At 41.3% G+C, this 27752-nt stretch overlaps 1 protein-coding gene across 1 annotated transcript in view; it reads left to right on the plus strand.

Moving 5' to 3' along the window:
• NBAS (NBAS subunit of NRZ tethering complex) overlaps positions 1-27752 on the plus strand; it is a 331331-nt gene that overhangs the window by 37590 nt on the left and 265989 nt on the right. Inside the window, exon 10 of the mRNA XM_040225023.1 lies at positions 21230-21368. Within this exon, the coding sequence (XP_040080957.1) occupies positions 21230-21368 (139 nt within the window). The remainder of the gene's footprint in view (positions 1-21229; positions 21369-27752) is intronic.

Genomic DNA, 27752 nt, shown 5'->3' on the forward strand with positions numbered 1-27752 from the left:
ATGTATGCAAGTTTTCTTTCTGTTCGATCATAGGTCTGTCCTTTTGTTGGTTCAGAATGTTATGATTATGAAGTTGTTATACTAAAGAGTACACACACACACCTATATAGCTCCAATGATTTCCTGTTTGTACTTTCTTGATCCTGTCCCCTCCGGTCTCCTGTTGGTAACCACTGTCCTAAGTTTTGCTTAGATCTCTCGCTTTCTTTATAGTTTTACCACTTATTCATATTTAGTTATGAGTGTATTTGTTGTTGTTGTTGAGTTACTAAGTAGTGTCTGACTCTTTGCGATCCCATGGACTGCAGCATGCCAGGCTTCCCTGTCCTTCATTGTCTCCCGGACTTTGCTCAGATTTGTTTCCATTGAGTTGGTAATGCCATCCAACCATCTCATCCTCTGTCACTGCCTTTTCCTCTTGCCTCCCTCAATCTTTCCCAGCATCAGGGTCTTTTCCAGTGGGTTGGCTCTTTGCATTAGGTGGCCAGAGTTATTGGAGCTTCAGCATCAGTCATTCCAATGAATATTCAGGGTTGATTTCTTTTAGGATTGACTGGTTTGATCTCCTTTCTGTTCAAAGGACTCTCAAGAGTCTTCTCCAGCACCACAGTTTGAAAGCATCGATTCTTGGACACTTAGTCTCCTTCATGGTCCAACTCTCACATCTGTACGTGACTACTGGAAAAAACATAGCTTTGACTATATGGACCTTTGTCGGCAAAGTGACGTCTCTGCTTTTTACTATGATGTCTAGGTTTGTCATATGAATACATAAATGGAGTCACATAGGACAGGGGTCCCCTACCGCAGGGGTGCAAATGGATCATAGAGCAGGAGGTCAGCAGCAGTCCTGTGAGCTGAACTTCATCTGTCACTCTCCTGTAGCTCTCATTACCCCCTGAATCATCCCCCCAACTCTGGCTTTTACTTTGTTTATTTCATGATGACTCCTCCATTGTCTGTCTGTTTTTTCTTTTTCTTTTTTTTTAACCAAGGTCAGTATTATACTTCTTAGCAGTATTTTAGGAAGGTAAGTGAGGTTCTCTTGGGATCATAGGTTTGAAATGATCATACACTCAGTAGTTATTACATGATAACAACTTGTCATAAGTGAGACTATATTCATTATTTCTTAAGGCTTTTACTTTGTGGCATAGGATGTAAGTAAATAAAGGTATTTCTGGAGGAGTGGTCTCAAAATGAAAGTTTTGGAAAGGTGAATTATAAAACCACTAAAGGAGAGCCTCTTCTTGGTTTTGCAGTCATATACAATTTGTGACAGCAGTCAGCTTGGAGATGGATGACTGCATTAAGTTTTCTGAATGAGAATTGTTATAAAGCAAGGAATACGTGTAAATGTCTTGTTGTGCATGACAAAAATATTGCTAGTTGTTTATATTTTCCATTATGTGATCTTTTTTTAAATGAAAGAACCTGAAATATTCATCACATTTTTTATTTATTTTTTTGTTAGTTTAGTAATGTGAGCCTGTGATATTTTTCATCCACAAGGATTCTGTAAATGTGAAATAAATCAGCCAGACTGGAGTTAGGATAAATTGGTGATATACAAACTCAAGGTTTTATGCTGGGAGCACTATTGAAGAAGAGAAATTGAGGTGTAAGTTGGGTAATATGAAAGAAAAATTAGTTGAGAAGCTTTCGGATAAGCTCTGTGGATTTGCTGATTTTGACTGTTTTCTTTTTCGTCTTCTAACTCACAGCCTAAGAATGCATTTTATCCTCTCCAGACTATCTCGTATTCCAGTTTTGCTCTCCCTCCTACACTTACCCCGACACTTCCTTCTGTTTTCTGTTCTCAGTGTTGCCTTTGTGTGTTAGATTTGGCTTATATTGTACCCGGATTCCAGCTAGAAGGAATCTTGTACCTCTGCATTTTTAGAAGGGACTACATTAAACTTTTAGTATAGGTGGGTTGTAGCTCTTGGTGGTGATTAGGTTGTGGTGCCTGCCCTCTAGGAGTGTACAGTCTATCTTAGGAGTCACACATTCACAAATAAGGGCACCCACGTAATATGAATAAGTTAAAATACAATACAGTAGTCTGCCCTGTCCCTGTGGACATACACAGGGGATGCCTGCAACTTCAAATAGTACTGAACCCTGCTTATAGTGTGTTTTTTTTTTTTCCCCACATACATACATACCTGTGGTAAAGTTTAATTTATAAATGAGGCACAGGAAGAGAATATTTGAACTGCCAGCATCACTACTCTTGTGCTTTGGGGCCATTATCAAGTAAAATAAGGCTTACGTGAACACAAGCATTGCAATGCTTCACCATCCATCTCAGATAACCTGGATGGCTACTGAGTGCCCGAAGCATGGGACGCACTGGCCAATGGCACGTTGTCTCTCGGGGCAGGATGGGGCAGGATGGCACGGGAAGGCACAGGATTTCGTTACACTGCTCAGAGTGGTGTGCATTTTAAAACTGTGAACTGTTTATTTCTGGAATGTTCCATTTTATGTATTTGGACTGCAGTTGACTGTGGGTAACTGAAGTTGCAAAAGGTGAAACTGTGGGTACGGGACTACTGTTTATATTTTTAAATGATAGCTTCCGTCCGCTTTCAACAGCTTTTTGTTGTTGTTGTTGTTTTGAGGTTTTGGTCCTAATTTTATTGTAAATTTCTACAAGCAAAATCTGACTTATTCAACTTTGAGCCTCCAACAGTTCTTTGATAACTGCTCAAACATAATTAGTGTTGGAAGCTAACATTTTCTAGGTCCTGAATTATATCTCAATAAACACAAAAGGTGGAAAACAAGCCTCTTTTCTTGGTCCCTTTTGAGAAGCCACTCATTCTTGGAATCCTTGATGACGCTTTGGTATTTTAAGTGTATAGTTCAGTGATTTTTAATAAATAAGTAGGGTTGTGCAAGTTCTACGCCAGTCAGTTCTAGAATATTTCCAGTGCCCCTAAAGATCTCTTATGCCCGTTGAGTTTCATGGAATGTAAATCACAACCTCCATAAAACTGTAATAAAGAGTGAATTGGAAAGAAAAAAGATCCTTTAAGCAGGTTTTCATTTGAACACTTTAAGTTTTAAAATTACTTTTAATTCACATATAGTAAAAAGGGTGTATGTTTTTTTAAAAAAATTACTGAAGTATAGTTGATTGACAATATTGTATTTCTTCTTTAAAGTGACTCAGTTGTACACATATATATTCCTTTCCATATTCTTTTCCATCATGATTTCTCACAGGGTATTGAATATAGTTTCCTGTGCTGTACAGGAGGACCTTGTTGTTTATCCATCTCCTATATAATAGTTAAGCCCTGCTGCTGCTGCTGCTGCTGCTGCATTGCTTCAGTCGTATCTGACTCTGTGCGGCCCCATAGATGGCAGCCCACCAGGCTCCCCCGTCTCTGGGATTCTTCAGGCAAGAACACTGGAGTGGCTTGCCATTTTCTTCTCCAATGCATGAAAGTGAAAAGTGAAACTGAAGTCACTCAGTCATGTCTGACTCTCAGCGACCCCGTGGACTGCAGCCCACCAGGCTCCTCCGTCCATGGGACTCTCCAAGCAAGAGTACTGGAGTGGGGTGCCATTGCCTTCGCTACTGATCCCAAACTCCCATTCCTTCCCTCCCTCCCCATCCTCCTCCCCCGCCCCCATCCTCCTCCCCCTTGGTAACCGCAAGTCTGTTCTCTATATGAGTCTGTTTTTATAGATACATTGATTTGTATCGTATTGTAGATTCCACATATAAGTCATATCATGTGGTATTTGTCTTTTTCTTTCTGACTTTAATCTCTGGGTCCATCCACGTTGCTACAAATGGCATTTCATATTTTTTGATGACTGAGTAATACAGCAATTTTGTGTGTGTGTGTGTACACACTGCATCTTCTTACCCATTCATCTGTTGATGGACATTTAGGTTGTTTCCATATCTAGCCAAGTGATACTCTTGGCTATTATAAACAGCGCTACTGCGAATACAATGGTGCATGTATCTTTTCGAAGTATAGTTTTGTCTGGGTATATGCCAAGGAGTCGGACTGCGGGATCATAGGACTGCTCTAGTTTTCTGAGGAATCTCTGTACTGTTTTCCTTAGTGGTTGCACCAATTTACATTCCCACCAACTGAACGCTTTTGTCTTTATGTTAAGAAAGATACCTATGTTTCATATAGTCTATAGGGAAAAACCATGATTGATTAATAATGTTTCATGGTTGTGTTAAGGATTAATTCAAGCATTTGAGTGATTTTTTTTTTCTCTTTTAGTCAGCTGTGTTAAGCCAGATACAGATTCTATAAGAAGAGTGTGTGACAACATTTACAAGAAGTAATAAGCCAGGTTGTCAGCTTGCCTATATGTACAGTACAGTTAGGTAGGAGTGAATTGGCTAAAGAGCAGTTGGGTGATTGCATTCTCCTAAATGTGCACTCATAGTATTTGTTACTGTTCTGTGCAAGTCTCAGAAGATGGACGAGGAGATAGTCTTTAGAAAGCTGTTAATTTTAGGGGATACTGAGGAATACCTTTAAGTAACGGCATACTGCAGTACTAAAGCGCTGTGTCTCCTGATTTGGTCATCTCTTGTGGGCTTCTGATTTCCCCTAAACTGCACTCAGCATTTTACTTTTTATTATTATTATGTATTTATTTATTATTTATAAGCATTACTTATTTTACTTTTTAAAATTTATTTATGTTTAATGGAAGGATAATTGCTTTACAGTATTGCATTGGTTTCTACCAAACATCAGCATGAATCAGCCATAGGTTCACCCATTTCCCTCCCACGTGAATATTCCTCCCTCAGCGTTTTAAATGCAGGCTTCCTTCACACTCATTTACTTGAGATACCCCCTTTATCCTATGAGTTGTACTTAGTGGGGGGATCAAAAAATGTCTCGTGTGAATGAGCTCTCAGGAGACATGACAAACTCACTGGCACAGAATGGAAAGAAAATAATCCTGGGCGTAGACTGGGCAGGGGTGTGGGTAGAGTACACAGAGGGGCCCACCACCTCAGTACATCACCCTCGTCTAGGGAAAGGTCCCACAAATGTTTTAATTTTATCTTGTGGAAGAGATCATGTCGAGAATACCCTACCTTAAAGGTTTACCCAAGAGCACTTGTAAATTTGTCTTCTCTTACAAGCTGTAAGATATAGACCTATGAGATGCTTTGGGGAGCTAATCAGTGAGCCTTTATATCCATTACATTGCTGTAAAATTGCTCGTCTTTCTTTCTGGTTCCTAAGGTCATATATATTCTGTGAGAATCAGGTCAGTGGTGTGTAAAAGATATACTATATTGACAGCTGGAGGAGCAGTTACGTATAAATTACATTAGGAAATTTCTCATAAGCCCTAGCTAGATAAGATTTAATAATTTTATGAAGGATTGCTTCTAGAAAAGGAATGAGTGCCGTGGTCCTGATCCTTGCTGATTATCTTCCACTGCAGCGAGAGAATGTGTTTGGCCTTTGATAATGTAGGGGCTATTGACATTTGAGAGATTAATGTGCAGCTTTGTAGCTGGCAAGTGTGAATGTCAGGAATTGAGTATCTTAACTTACATTAAGGAGTTTTTCATGTTGCCTTTCAAATGTTCATTCTTCCAGTGTGAGCAAATTCTTCTTTCCATGAGTTCAGGTTGGTTTTTAGAAGAGAAATGAAGAGGTCCTGTTATTAGTAGAGAAAGCTGCGTCGTTTTGGCAGAGAGGAAAGTCCTTAGATGTGAATTAAGGGACTTGCTGAGCTTCATGGACTAACTTTTCTTTTTTTCTTAAACAGGTATATGTTTCTGGTGAGGCAGGGAAGTCTTAGCCACATTCTGTGATCTGTTTTTATCCAGAATATATTACAGATAGGGAGACATGTGTGACTCAGAAGCATCGTGGTTCTTAGCAGCCTTCAGCTGTCTTTTAAGTCAATGACAGTGCTTTTTATTACTTTTACTTTTCTTTGGCCTATAATTGAAAAAAAAATTATTTGGAAATCATTGTTAACCCATCCATCAGTCCTCTACTTGGAGAGTCTTTGAGAGAAGAGGCTAGTTCTCATTATGTTATAGTTGTTTATACTTAAGTGGGCCCTTGTAGGCCTTGATAAAGTTTTGAATTCCTACAGGTGATAAATAACGAGTCTGTGTCTCTCCTCTCTGAGTGTTTTGGTTGTAGTTTAACCTGATATATAATAACTTTGTATGTCAGTGAATTTCATTAATCTTAAGCAGGGTATTTTGTACCTGGGTTATACTCCCTCCCACCCTGCTCCCACTGCCCCTCCCCGCCCCCCCCCCCGCCCCCGGCCCCTAACTTTATGGACTATTTCCACAGTCCTTCTGCAGAATTTATGGAAATAAAATTTTAAGAAGTGACTTGGGTGAGATTGAACTTCTTATACTTGGAGTCATGCTAGCTATTGTGGCTCTCTCTTGAAAGTAGAGAGATGAAAGAAGACGATTATCTTTGGTTATTTTATAGGAATTAAAGAATGATGCTTAATTATGGTTTATATACAAAAAGAAAATTAAAAAAATACATTTGTTATGTGATAGAATGTGTACTGGATTCAGTTCAGTTGCTCACTGTGTCTGACTCTTTGTGACCCCGTGGACTGCAGCACGCCAGGCTTCCTTGTCCATCACCAACTCCTGGAGTTTACTCCTGAGGGTGAAGCCAACACCACAGACCACAGAGAAAAGAGACAGCAACTGGCTCGTTGATGACCACTCACTGTTGAATCACCCAACCCTGAAGTCAGCACCACCTCTGAGCTTTTGAGTTACATAAGCCAGGAAATTTTCTGCTCAGTTAAGCTAATTTAATTGGATTTTCACTTGTGTCTAAAAACATTCTAAAATTAATCTATGTCTATATAGGAGTAATTATTATTCCCCATTATATAGAGGAGAAAACTCAAGAGTCATTTCCCCAAGGTTGAGCTTGATGGGAACTCAGGAAGGTCTAACTATAAACCTGTCTCTCTATTCATTACCGTGCTGCCACTCAAAGAACTTCACAATGTGTCTAAGATTCACCAAGATTTAATTCGATACAATGAGAGGCCACAGTATTCAGTTCAGTTCAGTTCAGTCGCTCAGTCATGTCCGACTCTTTGCGATATGAACTGCAGCACGCCAGGCCTCCTTGTCCATCACCAACTCCCGGAGTCCACCCAAACCTGTGTCCATTGTGTCGGTGATGCCATCGAACCATCTCATCCTCTGTTGTCCCCTTTTCCTCCCACCCTCAATCTTTCCCAGCATCAGGGTCTTTTCAAATGAGTCAGCTCTCCGCATCAGGTGGCCAAAGTATTGGAGTTTCAGCTTCAACATCAGTCCTTCCACTAAACACCCAGGACTGATCTCCTTTAGGATGGACTGGTTGGATCTCCTTGCAGTCCAAGGGACTCTCAATAGTCTTCTCCAACACCACAGTTGAAAAGCATCAATTTTTTGGCATTCAGCTTCTTTATAGTCCAACTCTCACATCCATACATGAATACTGGAAAACCATAACTTCGACTAGGTGGACCTTTGTTGGCTAAGTAATATCTCTGCTTTTTAATATGCTGTGTAGGTTGGTCATAGCTTTTCTTCCAAGGAGCAAGCATCTTTTAATTTCATGGCTGCAATCACCATCTGCAGTGATTTTGGAGACCAAGAAAATAAAGTCTGTCACTGTTTGCCGTTGTTTTCCCCATCTATTTGCCATGAAGTGATGGGACCAGATGCCACAATCTTAGTTTTCTGAATGTTGAGTTTTTAAGCCAACTTTTTCACTCTCCTCTTTCATTTTCATCAAGAGGCTCTTTAGTTACTCTTCACTTTGTGCCATAAGTGTGGTGTCATCTGCATATCTGAGGTTATTGATATTTCTCCTGGCAAGCTTGATTCCAGCTTGTGCTTCATTCAGCCCAGCGTTTCTCATGATGTACTCTGCATATAAGTTAAATAAGCAGGATGACAATATACAGCCTTGATGTACTCCTTTCCCAACTTGGAACTAGTCCATTGTTCCATGTATGATTCTAACTGTTGCTTCTTGACCTGCATACAAGTTTCTGCATACAGGTTTCTCAGGAGGCAGGTAAGGTGGTCTGATATTCCCAAGTCTTGAAGAATTTTCCACAGTTTCTTGTGATCCACACAATCAAAGGCTTTGGCATAATCAATATGCCAGCAGAAGTAGATGTTTTTCTGGAACTCTCTTGATTTTTCGATCATCCAACGGATGTTGGCAATTTGATCTCTGGTTCTTCTGCCTTTTCTAAATCCAGCTTGAACATCTGGAAGTTCACGGTTCATTTACTGTTGAAGCCTGGCTTGGAGAATTTTGAGCATTACTTTGCGGACATGTGAGATGAGTACAATTGTGCAGTAGTTTGAGCATTCTTTGGCATTGCCCTTCTTTGGGATTGGAGTGAAAACTGACCTTTACCAGTCCTATGGCCACTGCTGAGTTTTCCAAATTTGCTAGCATATTGAGCGCAGCACTTACACAGCATCATCTTCTAGGATTTGAAATAGTTCAACTGGATTCCACCACCTCCACTAGCTTTGTTGGTAGTGACGCTTCCTAAGGCCCACTTGACTTCACATTCCAGGATGTCTGGCTTTATGTGAGTGATCACACCATCTTGGTTATCTGGGTCATGAAGATCTTTTTTTGTATAGTTCTTCTGTGTATTCTTGCCACCTCTTCTTAATATCTTCTGCTTCTCTTAGGTCCATACCACTTCTGACCTTTATCGAACCCATCTTTGCATGAAATGTTCCCTTGGTATCTCTAATTTTCTTGCAGAGATCTCTAGTTCTTTCCCATTCTATTGTTCTCTATTTGCATTGATCACTGAGGAAGGCTTTCTTATCTCTCCTTGCTATTCTTTGGAACTCTGCATTCATATGCTTATATCTTTCCTTTTCTCCTATGCTTTTTGCTTCTCTTATCACAGCTATTTGTAAGGCCTCCCCAGACAGCCATTTTGCTTTCTTGCATTTCTTTTCCATGGGGATGGTCTTGATCCCTGTCTCCTGTACAATGTCATGAACCTCATTCCATAGTTCATCAGGCACTCTATCTATCAGATCTAGGCCCTTAAATCTATTTCTCACTTCCACTGTATAATCATAAGGGATTTGATTGAGGTCATACCTGAATGGTCTAGTGGTTTTCCTTACTTTCTTCAATTTAAGTCTGAATTTGGCAATAAAGAGTTCATGATCTGAGCCACAGTCAGATCCCTGTCTTGTTTTTGTTAACTGTTTAGACTTCTCCATCTTTGGCTGCAAAGAATATAATCAATCTGATTTTGGTGTTGACCATCTGGTGATGTCCATGTGTAGAGTCTTCTCTTGTGTTGTTGGAAGAGTGTGTTTGCTATGACCAGTGCGTTCTCTTGGCAAAACTCTATTAGTATTTTCCCTGGTTTGTTTTGTACTCCAAGGCCAAATTTGCCTGTTGCTCCAAGTATCTCTTGACTTCCTACTTTTACATTCTGGTCTTCTCTGATGAAAAGGGTGTCTTTTCATCATACTGTACTGTACATGTACTGGATTAGGAGACAGGAAATATGTGCTACCTGTTAGCTCTGTAACCTCAAGACAAGTCATTCTTTTTGGATGACATTCTGCTGGCACTGCACTGCACACAGACAGTGGATGGTGGTTTTTAGCAAGCTGCTTAAGCACAGAGATATTTAGTGTAGAGCAGATCTGTGGCAGTGGTTTTGATAGCATACATTATGGAAAGACCCACAGTGAGGGACAGTGGGCAGGCAACAGTTAGTAGGGTTCAGTGAGGGTGGGGTAGGGTTTGAAGACAAGACTTATTTTCCTGAGAGAATAAGTTTGAGCAATTGAAATAGTTGAGAATTTGGTTTCAGGAGCTGGACAGTTCTGAAATCAGGATGCAAAGTAGACATGGAATAGATGAGATAGAGGGATGCTGAACGTGTTATATTGTGCCTTTGCCGTGAAGTTGCCTAAATCCATCCTGATGCTTAGGAGGGGGTTAGGTTTTTAGATTATCATTGACATCAGCTGTGAATTGAGGGACGGCATCTGGGGCAGAGACATCCAAGAAATCCAAGATGAACAGAATTGTCAATAATGAACTGGTAAGATTTTTGTAGTAGGGAATGAAAGTGAAGTGAAAGTGTTAGTCGCTCAGTTGTGTCTGACTCTTTGCGACCCCGTGGATTGTAGCCCGCCAGGCTGCTCTGTCCATGGGGTTCTCCAGGCAAGAATACTGGAGCCGGTAGCCATTTCCTTCTCCAGGGGATCTCCCCGACCCAGGAATTGAACCCAAGTCTCCTGCATTGCAGGTGGAGTCTTTACCATCTAAGCCACCAGGGAAGCTCAGTAAAGAATAGTCAAGATCAAATTAAAATGAATTAAATGGGCAACATTTCTGTGATCCTGAGAGAGGATTGTCTCCTGTCTGTGAAGTAGTAGGTAACAGTTTTTGAGCCCTTATTTTGCCAGGCATGCTCTTAAGAACTTTAAATTTGGCAACATGTAATTATTCTCCCTCACCCACCCCTTCCTTGCTGGTCTATGCCACAAACCTGTTGGTGATTGGACAGGGTACATATAAGAATTTCTCACTCTGTTATTTCAAATTCATGTCCTTGACTTTAAGGAGTTTTAAGCCACTAGATGGCAGATTGTTGCAACAATTACTAGACAGAAGCCCCTTCTTAATAAACCATTTATAATTCTTGTTGGAGTCAATTTGTAGGGTCACGTTTAGCTCTGCCAGTGCATTGGAATCCCACCTCGTGTGGTACATGGGGGCACATGGTCCATTCCTCCCTCCCTCCCTTTCCTTGGAGGGGGCTGGCCACCCTCTCCTTACTGCCTCTTGCTCTGCCCTGGCCTCTGCTCATTTAATTCACTCTGTGTGTTTTTTGGCTCCATCACTTATAGCTTATTTTTCTTGTCTGATACCGACATTCCTGCTTTGAGTTTTAGATTCTTAGAATGTCAGAGCTGGCAAAGAGTTTCATCCATCACTTGGCTCAGCCTGTTCATTTCTCAGGTGGGAGAACTGAAGCCACGAGAGGTTAAGCCAAGGACGAGGACTCTGTGTCAGGTTTATCTTCCTGCCCCAGCAGTTCTGTGCAAAGAGAGCCCTTTCCTGAATGAAACCGACATGTAAATGCTTTGAAGTATCAAGACACAGTCTCTGTGTCTGAGTGGGTTAAGTTCAGTGACGGAGGCGTGATTGAGGCGTGATTTAAATAACGGTTACAATTTAGAAAGTAGAAGGTGATATGTGCTCAGGAAGCGAGCAGCATAAACCATCTCATATTGTTAAGGGCCCCTTCTAAGTTTCTGCCCTGCTACCCCTGCTTGCCTTTTACAGGCTGGGAGCACTCACTCCCTTTCTGAGCATCCTCCCAGCACACCGTTTACAGACGCAGCTCCATGCTCTTGTACCTCGTGTTCTCTTGGCTGAGGAGGCTCTTTATCTGATCTCTTTATCTGTCAGGAAATTATTGAAGGGATAAACCTTTTTCTGGTGTTAACCCTGTGAAGCTTTCCTGACCTCATCTCCCATGCAGTTAATTGGTCCTTCCGGCTTGATTTTGTGTCTAACTCAGGGGTCCCCACAGGCGTGGTTCAGGTTGGCTTGTTCTTTCCCCTGGAGTGGACTGTGCTTGTCGCCACTCTTGTGGATGAATATATGTCCCCAGCCATCTGAGAAAGGAAGGTGCCTGAGCCTCACCCCACTGTTGGTACTGATGCTTTGGGAGCGCTAAGCTCGCCACTGCAAATTAATCTGAGAATTAGAAGTGATTTGTTAAAGTGAGCTCTTCATTTGTCTCACACATTCCTGATTGCTTAGCACATGGTTTGCGTTTATAATTTTGATGGCATGAAGGAAACTAATATTACAGTTACTTTGGTGCAAAGGTATTTGAACCTAATACATCTGATTCCTTGACCCAAGGTTTCCTATTTTCCACAAAATTTTGAGGTAAAAGATTATTGGGAGAGTTAATTCCTGTCTCCTATTCCCTTGTTTGAATTAACGAGAAGGAGTTTTAACTCTTACACATTGTGTGCCTTAGTCTTCAGAATTGAATATGTACTACAGAAATTCTGTATTGCTTTTTATCTTTATAGAATAATAAAAAAATAAGGGCTTGCTTCCAAATGTGATTCCTAAGGTAAGTACTTCCACTGTACAATCATAAGGGATTTGATTGAGGTCATACCTGAACGGTCTAGTGGCTTTCCCTACTTTGTTCAATTTAAGTCTGAATTTGCCAATAAGGAGTTCATGATCTGAGCCACAGTCAGCTCCCGGTCTTGTTTTTGCTGACTGTATAGAGCTTCTCCATCTTTGGCTGCAAAGAATATAATCAATCTGATTTCGATGTTGACCCTCTGGTGATGTCCACATGTAGAGTCTTCTCTTGTGTTGTTGGAAGAGAGTGTTTGCTATGACCAGTGCGTTCTCTTGGCAAAACTCTATTAGTCTTTGCCCTGCTTCATTCCTCATTCCAAGGCCAAATTTGCCTATTACCCCAGGTGTTCCTTGACTTCCTACATTTGCATTCCAGTCCCCTATAATGAAGAGGACATCTTTCTTGGGTGTCATTTCTAAAAGGTCTTGTAGGTCTTCATAGAGCCATTCAACTTGAGTTTCTTCAGCATTACTGGTTGGGGCATAGGCTTGGATCACCATGATACTGAATGGTTGGAAATGAACAGAGATCATTCTGTCATTTTTGAGATTGCATCCAAGTACTGAATTTTGGACTCTTTTGTTGACCATGATGGCTACTCCATTTCTTCTAAGGGATTCCTGCCCACAGTAGTAGATATAATGGTAATCTGAGTTAAATTCACCCATTCCAGTCCATTTTAGTTCACTGATTCCTAGAATGTTGACGTTCACTCTTGCCATCTCTTGTTTGACCACTTCCAATTTGCCTTGATTCATGGACCTGACATTCCAGGTTCCTATGCAATATTGCTCTTTACGGCATCAGACTTTGCTTCTATCACCAGTCACATCCACAACTGTGGATGGTATTCTTTCTGCCTTGGCTCCATCCCTTCATTGTTTCTGGAGTTATTTCTCCACTGATCTCCTGTAGCATAACAGGCACCTACCCACCTGGGGAGTTCCTCTTTTGGTATCCTATCATTTTGCCGTTTCATACTGTTCATGAGGTTCTCAAGGCAAGAATACTGTTGTGGTTTGCCATTCCCTTCTCCAGTGGACCACATTCTGTCAGACTTCTCCACCATGACCCGCCCATCTTGAGTGGCCCCACATGGCATGGCCTAGTTTCATTGAGTTAGACAAGGCTGTGGTCCATGTGATCAGATTGGCTAGTTTTCTGTGATTATGGTTTCAGTGTCTCTGCTCTCTGAGCCAGGTTTTAGCAATACATGAACTGTGAACTTCTAGATGGTTAAGCAGGTTTTAGAAAAGGCAGAGGAATCAGAGATCAAATTGCCTACATCTGCTGGATAATGGAAAAGCAAGAGAGTTCCAGAAAAACATCTATTTCTGCTTTATTGACTATGCCAAAGCCTTTGACTGTGTGGATCACAATAAACTGTGGAAAATTCTGAAAGAGATGGGAATACCAGACCACCTGACCTGTCTCTTGAGAAACCTATATGCAAGTCAGGAAGCAACAGTTAGAACTGGACATGGACCAACAGACTGGTTCCAAATAGGAAAAGGAGTAAGTCAAGGCTGTATATTGTCACCCTGCTTATTTAACTTATATGCAGAGTACATCATGAAAAACACGGGGCTGGAAGAAGCACAAGCTGGAATCAAGATTGCCGGGAGAAATATCAATAACCTCAGATATGCAGATGACACCACCCTTATGGCAGAAAGTGAAGAAGAACTAAGAAGCCTCTTGATGAAAGTAAAAGAGGAGAGTGAAAAAGTTGGCTTAAAGCTCAACATTCAGAAAACTAAGATTGTGGCATCTGGTCCCATCATTTCATGGGAAATAGATGGGGAAACAGTGTCAGACTTTATTTTGGGGGGCTCCAAAATCACTGCCGATGGTGATTGCAGCCATGAAATTAAAAGACGCTTACTCCTTGGAAGAAAAGTTATGACCAACCTAGATAGCATATTAAAAAGCAGAGATATTACTTTGTCAACAAAGGTCTGTCTAGTCAAGGCTATGGTTTTTCCTGTGGTCATGTATGGGTGTGAGAGTTGGACTGTGAAGAAGGCTGAGCACCGAAGAATTGATGCTTTTGAACTGTGGTGCTGGAGAAGACTCTTGTGAATCCTTTGGACTAGAAGCAAATCTAACCAGTCCATCCTAAAGGAGACCAGTCATGGGTGTTCATTGGAAGGACTGATGCTGAGGCTGAAACTCCAGTGCTTTGGCACCTCATGCGAAGAGTTGACTCATTGGAAAAGACCCTGATGCTGGGAGGGATTGGGGGCAGGAGGAGAAGGGGACGACAGAGGATGAGATGGCTGGATGGCATCACCAACTCGATGCACGTGAGTTTGAGTGAACTCCAGGAGTTGGTGATGGACAGGGAGGCCTAGCATGCTGCAGCTCATGGGGTCGCAAAGAGTCAGACACGACTGAGCGACTAAACTGAACTGAGCTGAAGGTAAGTACTTAAGAACCTGATACTGTGTATTTAAGGATCTTATGGTTGTCACTGCAGGTAAAATTCTGGGTGGAGGAAATTATTGCAACAAAAAACAACATTACTGATAGAAATTATTTTCTACAGTGTTGTCTGTGGTCTTAATTTTTGCAAAAATCCAATGACCGTTTCAACAGTAAATCACAGGATGCTTAAGATATAACTATTAATGTATAAATAGCTTCAGAGTGCCACAAAGCAAATGATGTGCTGATTTCATTTTCAGTATTTGACAAGACTCGTGGGTTGATGCTAAGTGTTAAAGCCAATTTACTGAATTTTTTTTCTCTCTGGACTTCATTAATTGGAAGAAAGTTACGTACATAATTTGGAATATTTACCTTGACTTTTCTCTTAAGTTAGAAACAGAGGAAAGTACAGGGAATGTTTTTATGAACACCTGAGAACCTACTATCCAGAATTAACAAATACTAAGATTGTCTTTTGTACTAAAGGTGTGTGTGTATGTATGTGTATAAAAAGTGAAGGTGAAGGTCGCTCAGTTGTGTCTGATTTTTTGTGACCCCAGGAATTCTCTAGGCCAGAATACTGGAGTGGGTAGCCTTTCCCTTCTCCAGGGTATCTTCCCAACCCAAGGATCAAACCGAGGTCTCCTGCATTGCAAGTGAATTCTTTACCAGCTGAGCCACAAGGGAAGCCCATGTATGTGTATCAGTTCAGGTCAGTCACTCAGTCATGTCTGACTCTTTGTGACCCCATGAATTGCAGCACGCCAGGCCTCCCTGTCCATCACCAACTCCTGGAGTTCACCCAAACTCATGTCCAATGTATGTGTAAAGTGAAAGTGAAGTCGCTCAGTCGTGTCCAACTCTTTGCGACCCGTGGAATGTAGCCCACCAAGCTTCTCTGTCCATGGGATTCTCCAGGCCAGAATATTGGAGTGGGTTGCCATTTCCTTCTCCAGGGGATCTTCCCAACCCAGGGATCGAACCCAGGTCTCCCATGTTGCAGGCAGACGCTTTAACCTCTGCACCACCAGGGAAGCAAAACCTCCTATAGAGACACAGAACTTCAGATCCAAGTACTAACATCAAAGATTTCAAGGAGGAAAGGAAGCCAGGTTGAAAGAAGAAGGGGGAGGAGATGGGAGAGGAGGGGGTGAAAGGGGTGGCCTTACAGACGTCTCCTGCCACCTACACATACCCAGGCGTTGTGGGACTTTTCCCTGGGGCTCCAGAGAAGGGAGGACTGGAACTCGGCCCTACCAGGAATCAGACCAGACCAGAACCAGAATTCGAGTTCTCTGTCAAGAGGAGGTGATCAGTCTCCAATCAGCTCAGGCTGAGGGCCCTTTGACCAGATTCCTGTGTCTAGGACCGGGGGACTAGAAAAACAGGGAAGGATAGGAAGGGTTAAGGAGAGGAGAGCGGGAAAGGGAGAGAGGTCAGTAAAGTCTCTTGTTCCTTACCGGTCGGGGCACTCTCGCCAGTTGTCCGCATCAGGAGGAGACCAGGGACAAAAGGGTCCCAGTTGCAGCTGCTGGGTCTGGTCCATTGGCAGGCAAGCTGGCCCCTGAGTACTCCGAGTGGTCAGGATGTCAGTCTCAGCGAAGAAGAGTCCCCGCCAGAGTCGCCATTTGTTGCAGGAAGGAGGACCCCTTCCAGGGCCTGAAACTGGGCTCTTATCTAACACTCGGAAATGAATTGTCCGAGGAGACACATGTGCTGACAAAGCAAGAGATTTTATTGGGAAAGGGCAGCCGGGTGGAGAGCAGTAGGGTAAGGAAACCCAGGAGAACTGGGTATGTATGTGTATAGATACACTCAAATACGTAAATGAGAGACAGTGGTGCAAACAAGTTCCTACTTCTAGAGGCAGCCTGCTCTCATGGTTTTGGTGTGTAACCTTCCTTTATATATATATATAAATTTAACATGTTTGGCCGTATCCGTATTAGTCGTGGCATGTAGGATCTTCACTACATCACATGGGATCTTTCTTTGTGGCATACAGACTCTCTAGTTGTGGCGTGTGGCTCAGTACTTATGGTGCATGGGTTTAGTTTCTCTGCAGCATATGAGATCTTAGTTCCCTGACCAAGAATCGAACCTGTGTTCCTTGCATTGCAAGGTGGATTCTTTAACCACTGAACCAGCAGGGAAATCTCTAGTATATATTTTTATATTTGTTCTTTTTATACTGTATATGTTTCCCTGAACAATTGACTGAATTTGCATTTATTCATCCCTTTTAAACATTTAAGATATTTCTAATTTTTCTGCATTATAAACAGTGCTGTATGAGGTATTCTTTTACCAAGAGATAAATGCCTGTGTGAGAATTTCTCCAGAGTTATCTTAGAACACAATTTGGAGAATTGTTGGGGGAGGGGCGCCCTTTTTTTTAGATATTGTCATGTCCTCCAAAATGATTGCTACAGTCTTACTAGTAGTTTTATAAGAGTTACTGTGTCTCTATAAACATAGAGAGTGGCTGGTGTAAATCTTTCTTGCTTTAATATGCATTCTTGGCTTTTGTGTTTCTCTTTTTGTGACTTATTCTCTGTGCATTTTTCTTTGTGACTGGTTGTGGGAGATCTTTATGGATTCTGTCTGCTAAAACATATACTCTGTTAGTTTTATGTCTTATAAATAACTTTTCCTGGTGTGTGACTTGTCTTTGCACTTTATGGAGGGAAATTTTAGGTTTTAATGTGGTCAGATTTGAAGGAGACCATTTTAATGACACTAGGGTGGGAGAGTGTTTGATGGGTCAGAATGCACAGTGCACAAGCCGTGTAGAGAAAGGTTATCAGTGTGAATGGAGTTGACTCTCTTTTCTTTATTTATTTTAGTTAATTTTTTTTTTTTTTTATGGTCATGCTGCTCGGCATGTGGGATTTTAGTTCCCCAAGCAAGATTGAACCCATGCTCCGTACAGGGAAGCAGAGTCCTAACCTCTGGGCCACCAGGGAAGTCCCTAGTTGGCTCTTTTTAGAACTCTACTCTCCCATGTGAATTCTGTTGAATGTATTGTTTAGTTCCAGTACATGTTTGTTCAGTTCCATAAGAAATTTTTTTTTTAAATTTCTTTCAATTTATAGACTAAGAAGAATTGGCATTTTTAAGGTATGCAGAATTTGTCAAAGAATATGGTGAAAGTGCAAGTGTTAGTCGCTCAGTCGTGTCCGAATCTTTGTGATCCCATGGACTGTAGCCCGCCAGGTTCCTCTGTCCATGGGATTTCCCAGGCAAAAATACTGGAGTGGGTTGTCATTCCCTTCTCCAGGGGATCTTCCTGACCTAGGAATTGAACTCAGGTTTCCCTCATTGTAGGCGGATTCTTTACCATCTGAGCTACCAGGGAAGCCCAAAGAACATGGCGTCTCTCTCTTTATTTATAATTTTGTATCTTTCAGGAACATTTTGAAATTTTCTTTCTGATGTTGTCCTTTACCAGATTCTCGCTTTAGTGTTGTCTGCTGTCCTCATGGCAACCCACTCCAGTACTCTTGCCTGGAAAATCCCATGGATGGAGGAGCCTGGTAGGCTGCAGTCCATGAGATCACTAAGAGTCGGACACGACTGAGCGACTTCCTTTTCACTTTTCACTTTCATGCACTGGAGAAGGAAATGGCAACCCACTCCAGTATTCTTGCCTGGAGAATCCTAGGGACAGGGGAACCTGGTGGGCTGCCGTCTATGGGGTCGCACAGAGTTGGACACGACTGAAGTGACTTAGCAGCAGCAGTAGCAGCAGCAGCAGCAGCAGCAGCAGCTGCTGCCCTCTTTATCAGTTTATGACTCCTCACCCCTGTTCCCAGAACCCCCATTTCCCACCTCATCTTCTGGTATCTTAACTGCTGAAATCTACGAAGAATGAGGAAGGGTATGGAGAGGAAAGGACTCTGTAGCATCGTTTTCTTCCTGCTACTTCAGGAGAAAGTTGGAGCTTTAAATTTAGTCACTCTGGAAACATTGCATTTATGGTGCTGGGCCTCACACTTCTCTCATTTCCATTGACTGTTTTCAGTTAAGTTGCATGGTTTCACTTCATTTTGGTTAGTGCTGCCCAGGACACCTGTTCTAAAACTAATCATGATGAAGAAGGTTCATTTGCTATGTTAGGCATCACTACCAATCTCCACCCCCCCCACCCCCCCCACCCCCCCGCTCCCCACCTTAATCACTAAAAGCTGAGACCTTGTCAACAATGAGTCATGTAAAACAGTGACATGATGGACCAAGTTAACATGTTGACTTGGGGTTGATACCCCTTGGCACATATAACTGAAGATAAGTCTTCAGTAGATGTCACCTGGGTTATCATCTCCAGATACGGGTGTTACCTTTTGCACCGTTTAATTCTGTGCTCTCAGCTGTTCCTTATTTTCATGTGCCTTTAATTGGAGAGTGAGCTTTTTGAATGTAGGGAGCATACCTTGTTCATCGCTGTATGAACCCTGTATCAGGTAGCTCCTGCTTACCCCTTTGTGACTATGCTGATGAAATCGTCTCAGTCCCCCCTCCCTTTAAGCACAAGCAAGCACACTTGTCTGCCTGCATGGGTGAACACACGCAATCTTATAGCTGCAGCATCAGTGTCCCAGAGCTGCCATCCCATCTGGTGGGAACAATACATGATTAGTTCCATCATTCTGTCTCCTTTCCACTTACTCTTCAGTCTGGCGTGAATGGCAGAAAGGCTGTTTGGAAGCAGTTATTGAATCACTTTCATTTTTAATCAAGCTTATCTTATTGTAGCCAATTTGATCTATGCGTGACCGTGTTTATCAGAATTCATAGGGAGGAAATGTCTTCTAGAATTAAGATCAGGAGATGAAGAATGAAACTGAAATCTCAGTTAGCTGTCCTTCTGTAGTCAGGTAACGTAAAGTTTTATACATATATTTTAAAATCTAAAAATGAGGTATGATATCTGTTGCCTCCATGGCATAGTAGTGCAAACTAAATAATAATGCTTAACCCCTTGAAAAAAGTATTGTATGGTGTGTGTGTGCATATATATATACATAGTCACTATTGCACGCTGAGTAGAGAGAAATTATTTCCATTATCTGGATCTGTTTTGTCCTGTCCTTTTAGAGGTTTGTTGAGTTCTCAGATTGTGTTTTATTTTTGTTATAACAACAGGCTACTAATTTTTAAAGATATGTCTTTGTGAGAATTGCATGTTTTCTGTCTGAAAAAGTGCTATGACTAGATTCAGAAATGAAAACATTCAAAGCTACTTGTTTTGCTTCTATTTGTTCAGAGAAGTTTTTCCTAACATATTGACTTAAAAATAAAAGTTCCGTATGGAAAATCTGTAGCATGATCGTAGAAGACTTTATGACTCCCTCATGCCTGCTTTTCAGGTTAACAGTGGACCTGTGGCCAGCATCACATCATCTGTGGCCTCAGCTGAGCCTCCACCCCCTGAGCCTAGAGTATCATGAAGTCAGTCCTGGACAGTGTAGTGTTTTGTCTGAATGTTCCAGTGTGTATTTCTCAATAATAAGGACTCCTAAAAACGTGAACATGAAACTGTTATCATTTATGAAGACATGGAGAAGGGTGTGGCTTCTGTCTGCTGTTACTCCATCGCCTTATTGTTACTGGGGACAACAGCGTTTCCCTTCAGACACCAGAAGTTTTATCTGCAAACCTTTTTCTTGTTTTTTTTTTGACGTGTGATTACAATGTCTTATATAGTGCCCTGCCAGATTTACTGCACATGACTTAACTTTAAAAATCATGACCGTTGGCTTCCGTTATTAATTGGCTTAGTTTGTGTGTGGTGGTCATTTCACTTGTACTGCTTGTTAGGCTGCTTTGCCCTGTTGGTAACTGGCCTCTGATTACAGTGAAGTATAGCGAACAGTAAAGTGAACAGGTCATAATGTGGGGCTAAGCTACTGAGCAGTCTTCCTTCAGCACAGTTACTCCTATATAGCTGTGTCCCATCCACAGCACTCCTGGCTGTCATTTTTTGTTTTTCTAGCATCTGTAACTGTGTCCTCATGACCTCCAGTGCGCTGCTATAGTTAATATGTACACGTCTGTGAGGTGACATATCCGTTTATGTTTATTAATTTATTGAGGGATAGTTGCTTTATAATGTTGTGTTGGTTTCTGCTGACTTTGAAGTGAATCAGATCTACGTAAACATCTGTCCCCTCCCTCGTGGGCCTCCCTCCCACCACCACCGTCCCACCAGTCTAGGTCATCGAAGAGTACAAGCTGAGCTGCCTGTGCCGTACAGCAGGTTCCTATAGGCTACCTGTTGTACACATGGAAGTGTATTTATGTCAGGGATGTATCGGTTTATGTAGGTTTATTGGTGTGGATACAGTTTCTTAGATACTCAATGACCAACCTGAAAACATGTCTTTTTACATTTCCAAGTTCTCGTCTTGGTTTCAGGTTTCAATGTTTCAGTGAAGGTGAAATTCTAGTTGAGAAACCGTCTGGTCTATTGGTTGTTTCCTCTAAAATATTTACCTTCTAATTTTATTTCAGTTTTCCTTGTGGAAGTGAGCGTTTCTGCTCTGTTTTGATGTTGTCCTGTTCATATTTGTAATTTATCACTTCTCTTTATCTGTCTCTGTTTTAGACTTTTGCTGGTTGGCGGTTGTGAAACTGCTGAAGTGGGCATATCAAAAGCTGCAAGCTGTGGACTGTCTGCCTGGAGAGTTCTTTCAGGATCACCGTATTATAAGCCTGTTATTCATGGTGGCGACAGGTTCACTGCAGTAAGTCTCATTTATGGTATTTCATTTTGTTCATTTAGACCTTATCTAAAGGTCTTAGATAAGCCCTTTGCAAGATATATGGAGAAAGAAGCAATCTGCCTTAAATGAGGAAAGTGACTTAATACAAGTGAAATTTTAAGACTTCTATCAAATATCAAATTTATCTAAAGCATGCTTTATTTATCTTGGTCTTATTTTTAGTAAAAATATTTGCAGATATGAAGAAAAATGATTTAGCAGTACTGTTACTTGCATTTGCTTTTTTAGACCTTGACATTTATTAAGTCCTTTGATGCTCTGGCAGCAGTTCTGAGCAAGCACTCTCACAGGTTGTAGCTCATTTAACTCTCAGTAACCCTTTGAGATAGGTATTGTTGGTAGCCCAAGTCTGTTGATGAAGAAGGTGAAATTTAGCTGGGTCAGCCAGCTAGCAAGTGGCAGAATGAGGGTGCGAAATCTGGCAGGAGTTCCCTGTTCAAGTTCTAACTGCCGTGGTTCTTCCATTTTGTTACATATTGATCAGGACTGGACCTGTTCATTTATTCACTCTATTATTGAGCTTCTGTTTTTTCTATCAGTCACTCCCTTCTGCTGCAGTTAGTATAGGCTTGACTCTGCTGTGATAAGAAAAATTAGCCACATAAACAGACAAATGAGAAATCCTGACATTTTTGTCACTTACCTTGTGAAAGCATATCCCTTATTTGTGGCAAAGTCTGCTGTTGATACCATGACCTCCTGGAAGGCTTGTTCCAAGTGATGATTAAAGGATCCTTGGAGGCTGGTACCCTTGAGGGCCCACTGTCTCAGTTTAGGGCATTAGGTGGGGAAGCAGAGGAGGAAAAGGAGGGACTTCTTACTGTCTCACACCAGAGCTGACGTCACTTCCGCTCATAGTTCACTTCCTGTAACTCATCATGTAGCTCCTCATCATGTACCTTCAAAGGGTCCGGGAAGTAGTTTTCTATGTCCAGAAAGGAGAGAAAAACTAGACCTTAGTGAATATTAATTGTTTCTACCATGTTGACCCCTGGTGGCTCAGTTGGTAAAGAATCTGCCAGCAATGCGGAAGGCCTGGATTCGATCCCTGGGTTGGGAAGATCCCGTGGAGGAGGGAACAGCTATCCACTCCAGTATTCTGGCCTGGAGAACCCCATGGACTGCACAGGCCTCGGGGTTGCAGAGTCAGACATGGCTGAGTGACTTTCACTTTCACCATATTGGCCGCTCTGTGATTTGTATTTGCTTCTCTGTATAAACTGTATGATCATAATTGTGGACCCTGTGCTTATCATGTTGCCTGACATGTGGTGGGCATTCATATTTTTCTAGTGAGGGGAGAAACCACAAGACTGGAGTGAAACGTGGCGTAAGTGATGCTTAGTCCTGTGAGCGTACTCAGTCCACTGTTTCTGTCTCAAAATGAATGTATTTGTTCCATTATCTCTGTCTCAAAATAATGATTTGAAAATAATCCTCTAAAACAATGGTTAAATGTTTCCAGGTTGAAGAGGAGCCAGTGAAGAAGTACTTTTGAAGAGAAATCTTTAGCAATCATAGTAGGCCTCCATTTGTTTGTTTGTTTGGTTGGTTTTTAGCGTATGCTGACATATGTGATGGTGAAGTTAGCCCAACAAGGTAGTAATTTTTTTTTAAATTAGGTCAACTACTGGTTCAGTATGGCACCAGACTTTAAAGCTGTTTATGTTTGTCGATCAGTTCATATAGTACTGTGCCTTGTGCTTTTTCTTCCATTCATGATTATTCTACTCACTTTAGCACCCATTTATTCTCTCTGCAAGATCCAGTAAGGAGTTCAGTTTGGGTGTTTATTAGCCACATTTCACAGATCAGGAGCCCAAGGCCTGGGAGATTTTGGCAACTGAAAAATAGGGCGGCAGGGATGGCACCAGGTCTCGTAGTTCCTGTTTAGCACTTTCCTCACACCCCATGCGAAATTACATACCTCTCATTGGCACCATCAGATTCATGCTGTGATGATTCTCCGGTAATTTATTTAAAAAAAGAATGAGATAGCAGTTGGATGTCGTATTTCATATTTGTAATAATTTAGTCGTGTTCCTCCCCCTGATTTCACACTCGGCTTGTCGTTTTATATGTGAGATGTTTCAGAGCAGATCCTGAAAAGAGTTTGAACAGTTTTATCTCTTGACTATAAGTCTGCGGCTTATGTATTGAATTTGTTACAGTATTGCTTCTGTTGCACAATGTTGGTTTTTGGCCGCAAGGCATGTAGGATCCTTCCTGCCTTGAAAGGTGAAATCCCAACCACTGGACTGCCAGGGAAGTCCCTACAGCTTAGGGACTTTTTTTTTTTTTTTTACTGACTGTGCCATGAGGCTTCCCGGATTTTAATTTCTAACCAGGGATTGAACCCAGACCACAGCAATGAAAGTGAAAGCACTGAGTTCTAACCACTGGATCACCAGGGGTGTCCCTGCAGCTTATTTTTAAATGGTTCACTCAAAAAATAATTTTTTAAAAAGTGTACATATGCATACAGAAAATGTAGTCATGGTGAAATGTTAATTGGTGAACTCAGGTAAAAGGTATATTTGGTATTTCATTGTGTAGTCATTTCACCTTTTTAGTAACTATAAAATTTGTCAAAATGTTAAAGGTTGAGGGGAAAAAAAGAAGGAATAGGTTAAGTGTGGAGGATATGAGATGAGCAAAGTTGGCTAACTGTGAAGGGCTGTTTCAGCGGGGTGTCACCAAGTGTATTTATGACAGAGTCTGGGACAGGGGAGGCATGAAGAACTGTCATGTACTACGAAGCCTTTTCTCACTGTGGCTTCTTTGAATTCTCTGTACTTTCACTTTGCGCCTCCCTGAAGTATTGGAATCTGCTCTGCTATGTATGATCCTTTCTTCTCTGGCCTGAAGCTTCAATATTGGAGTCTCTTAAAAGAAAATTGCTTGTGCACTGACAGAATAAGTGGGGGGAAGTATTGAATTGCAAATTGAGGGCTCCGCTGTACGGTAAACTTCTTGAAATGCTGCGAGTGTATTTTAATTACGTTAGTGCCTTTTAAATGTGTCCTGCAGCTAAACTCGCAATCATTCTGGGTAGCCTTCCCCTCCCTCAAAGTAATTTCAAGCTATAGGATTAGTTCCTCTTGTCAGGTGGCAAATATTGTTCGCATCGAACTGCTTATTGTTTGTTTAAGGCTGCTATTGTGTCGGGGTGGCTGTTGACAGAAAAAGTGCTGCTGACACGTATATTCTCGTATCTCTCAAGGCTGCTAGGTTGTAAAAGAGGCTATGCAAAATTCAATAGATGCCTTGACCAGCGTTTCCAAATTAATGTCGGTGTCATCTGTGTGAGAGTTTTATGTATTCATTTGTTCAACATCGATTCACTGCTGCAGGTATCAGAACATCAAGGTAGCAGCCCTCAAGGGGTTTGTTTACTGGACTGGAGGATACAGCTGTGTGCCCAGATGTGGGCAAGAAGCTGTAGCCGATACTGGGGGAGTCCAGTCACTGGGGAAGGGAGAGAGGAGTCTGGGCTCAGGAATCCGAAGGCTGGACTTGGAATCCTAGCTCAGCACTACTGCTCGTCTTATGGCTCTTGTCTGGTTCAAATGAGATGATAAACAATAAAATGTTCTACAGTGTTCATTATTGTCTACTTGTATTTTTAAGGTGGAAATCTTGAAAAAGTGTATAAAAAAGGAACCAAATTATTTTTCTGTAGCTGATGCTGCTGCTTCTTTAGTATGGGATGTTGCTGTGGAAAGAATACAGGCTTTTTGACATCCTATTTCTCTGAGAAAATAGAAGTAATCAGAATATTTTTATAAAGAGCCTCCATCAACACTTCAGCTTTGTAATTTTTCTCTTGTTATTGCAGATGAGCTGTGCTTGGACCAGCCAAGGCTAGCAGCTCTGTCCACTGAATCTCACACTCTTTCTTATTGAAGGACATTTTTCCAAATCATGAATCTTGCTGCCAGTTAGGTTTATCAGCAAGCAGTGTGAATTTATTTTTCCCATTATAAAACCTTTTTAGTTTAGGGCACTTAGACCCTACTAAACCCTGCTGCCAGCCCGTTTTCTTTTTTTCATGAGTCTTCTATATTTGATCAGTTTCCTCTTTTTCTGTTCTCTCTTGAATTTACCTGGATGGGGCTTTACCTCCACGATGTCACTGAAATTGTGTTACTGGTATCAATACCCTCCAATATTTTACTAGTTGATTGGTATTCTTTAGTTCTAATTACTTATATCAGTTATTTGATTTTATTTTCCCCTTCCCCTCTCCTTTCTTCTCCTTTTCCCGTTTATTTCTATTTTGTCAAAATACACAGTATTTATACGTTAGCTTCAGCCCTTGTCCTCATTTTTCTTTAGTCATAGGTGTTCATTTATATATTTTAAAATGCTCATTTCCACATTTTAAAATGCTCATTTCCACTTTGGAGTTTTCCCAGTTACCTCTTGGTTGGATGAAATTATCCTTTGATAGATGTTTTGAGAGGGGCTCATAGATGAAGAGTTTCTTAGGTTTTTGTGTGTTTGGAATTGTTTTTCATAGCATGGATATTTGAAGGAAAACTTCCATGGATATAAGACCTTTGGTTTACTGTTCTTTCATTGAACTTAATAAAATACTGCTCTATTGTTGGTTTTGCTTTGGGTGTGAAATTTGAAAAGTTGATGTGAGTCAGATTATCTTCCCTTTGTGTATTATTTGGCCATTTTGTTGGGAGGCTTTGAGGATTTCTGTATCTTTGTTTGGTAAAGAATCCGCCTGCAATGTAGGAGACCCTGGTTTGATTCCTGGGTTGGCAAGATCCGCTGGAGGAGGGATAGGCTACCCACTCCAATATTCTTGGGGTTCCCTTGTAGCTCAACTGGTAAAGAATCTGCCTGCAGTGCAGGAGACCTGGGTTTGGAAGATCTCTGGAGAAGGGAAAGGCTTCCCACTCCAGTATTCTGACCTGAATATTTATATTTCATGGACTGTGTAGTCCATGGGGTCACAAAGAGTCAGACACGACTGAGCAACTTTCACTTTGGAATCTAATAGACTTCCTGGACTATTTCTTGGAGGTGATTTTTCTGGGTTAATTTTTCCAGGTACCCGTTCATGCTTTCAATGTATAGATTAGATCTGTTTTCATTTCTGGAAAGTTTTCTTGGACCGTGACTTCAGGTGGTGGTTTTAGATAGACCTTAGACCCCTATGCCAGCTTGTCTTATCTGTGCTTCTGGACCCTGCAGTTATTTTTTTCAGTCTGGTTTTGCTTGTCACCAAGCTTGATGGTGGGCTTGGGTTGAGGTGGATGGAATGTGGGGGTTGGCAAGAGCAGTGCTGATGACACATTGGAAGTTTTCTCCTTCTGCCTACAATGATTTTGAAGTTTGGGTTATCTTTTATCTTCTTTAAGCTTAGCTGAAATAAATTTCATGGGGATTTATTTTTCCCTTCTTGCATTTCATTGCTTTTGGAGGAAATGTGGAGCTAGACCACTCGTAATGTCTAGCTACTCAAAAGTTCTGGTAGGAACATTTTAACCTCAACTCAAGCATTCTCCCCTGTTTGCCTTTTTCTTTTAGAGTGAAGTTCATGTAACATAAAATTGGCCATTAAGCATTTTAAAGTGCACAGTTTAGTGGCATTTGGTACATTCAGTGTTGCGTGTCCACCCCCACTGTCCAGGTCCAGGGCATTTTCATCACCCTGAAGGGAAACGCCAGTCCCATTAAACAGTCCCCTCTCCCCAGCTCCTGGCAATCACTGATCTGCTTTCTGTTTCCATGAATTTGTCTATTCTGAAAATCTCATACAGAGTCATACAGTATGAGATTTTATATCTGATGTCTTTCATTTAGCAACATATTTTTGATGTTCATCCAAATTGTGGAATGCATCAATACTTCATTGCTTTTTAGGACTGAATAATACTCTGTTGTATAGCTATCCTCCATTCTTTAGTTTGTGGACATTTGAGTTGTTTGTACATTTTGGCTATTATTAATAGTGTCAATATGAACATTTGTGGCAAGTATTTGAACACCTGTTTTCAGTTTTTTTGGGTATAAACCTAGGATGCAATTGCTGGGTCGTACGATAATTCTGCTTAACCTTTTGAACAACTGCCAGACTCTTCCATGGTGGCTGTGCTATTTTATGTTCCCACCAGCAGTGTACTGGTGTTTCAAGTTCTCTGTACAACTTTAGTTATACATATTTTCCATTTCTAAAATATTATAGCTTTATCTCTTGCTTTTAAATCTAGAGACAAAAATAGTCTGTGTTATATTATTTCAAATACTTGTTTCTAAATGATTTTATTCTGGTATTTTCCAAGAACAGGATCAATTTCTTCATGAAAGAAGTTTCTATTGGCAACC

This window comes from Oryx dammah, unplaced genomic scaffold (assembly GCF_014754425.2).
Source record: "Oryx dammah isolate SB20612 unplaced genomic scaffold, SCBI_Odam_1.1 HiC_scaffold_25, whole genome shotgun sequence".
In the NCBI taxonomy this organism is placed as follows: Eukaryota; Metazoa; Chordata; class Mammalia; order Artiodactyla; family Bovidae; genus Oryx; species Oryx dammah.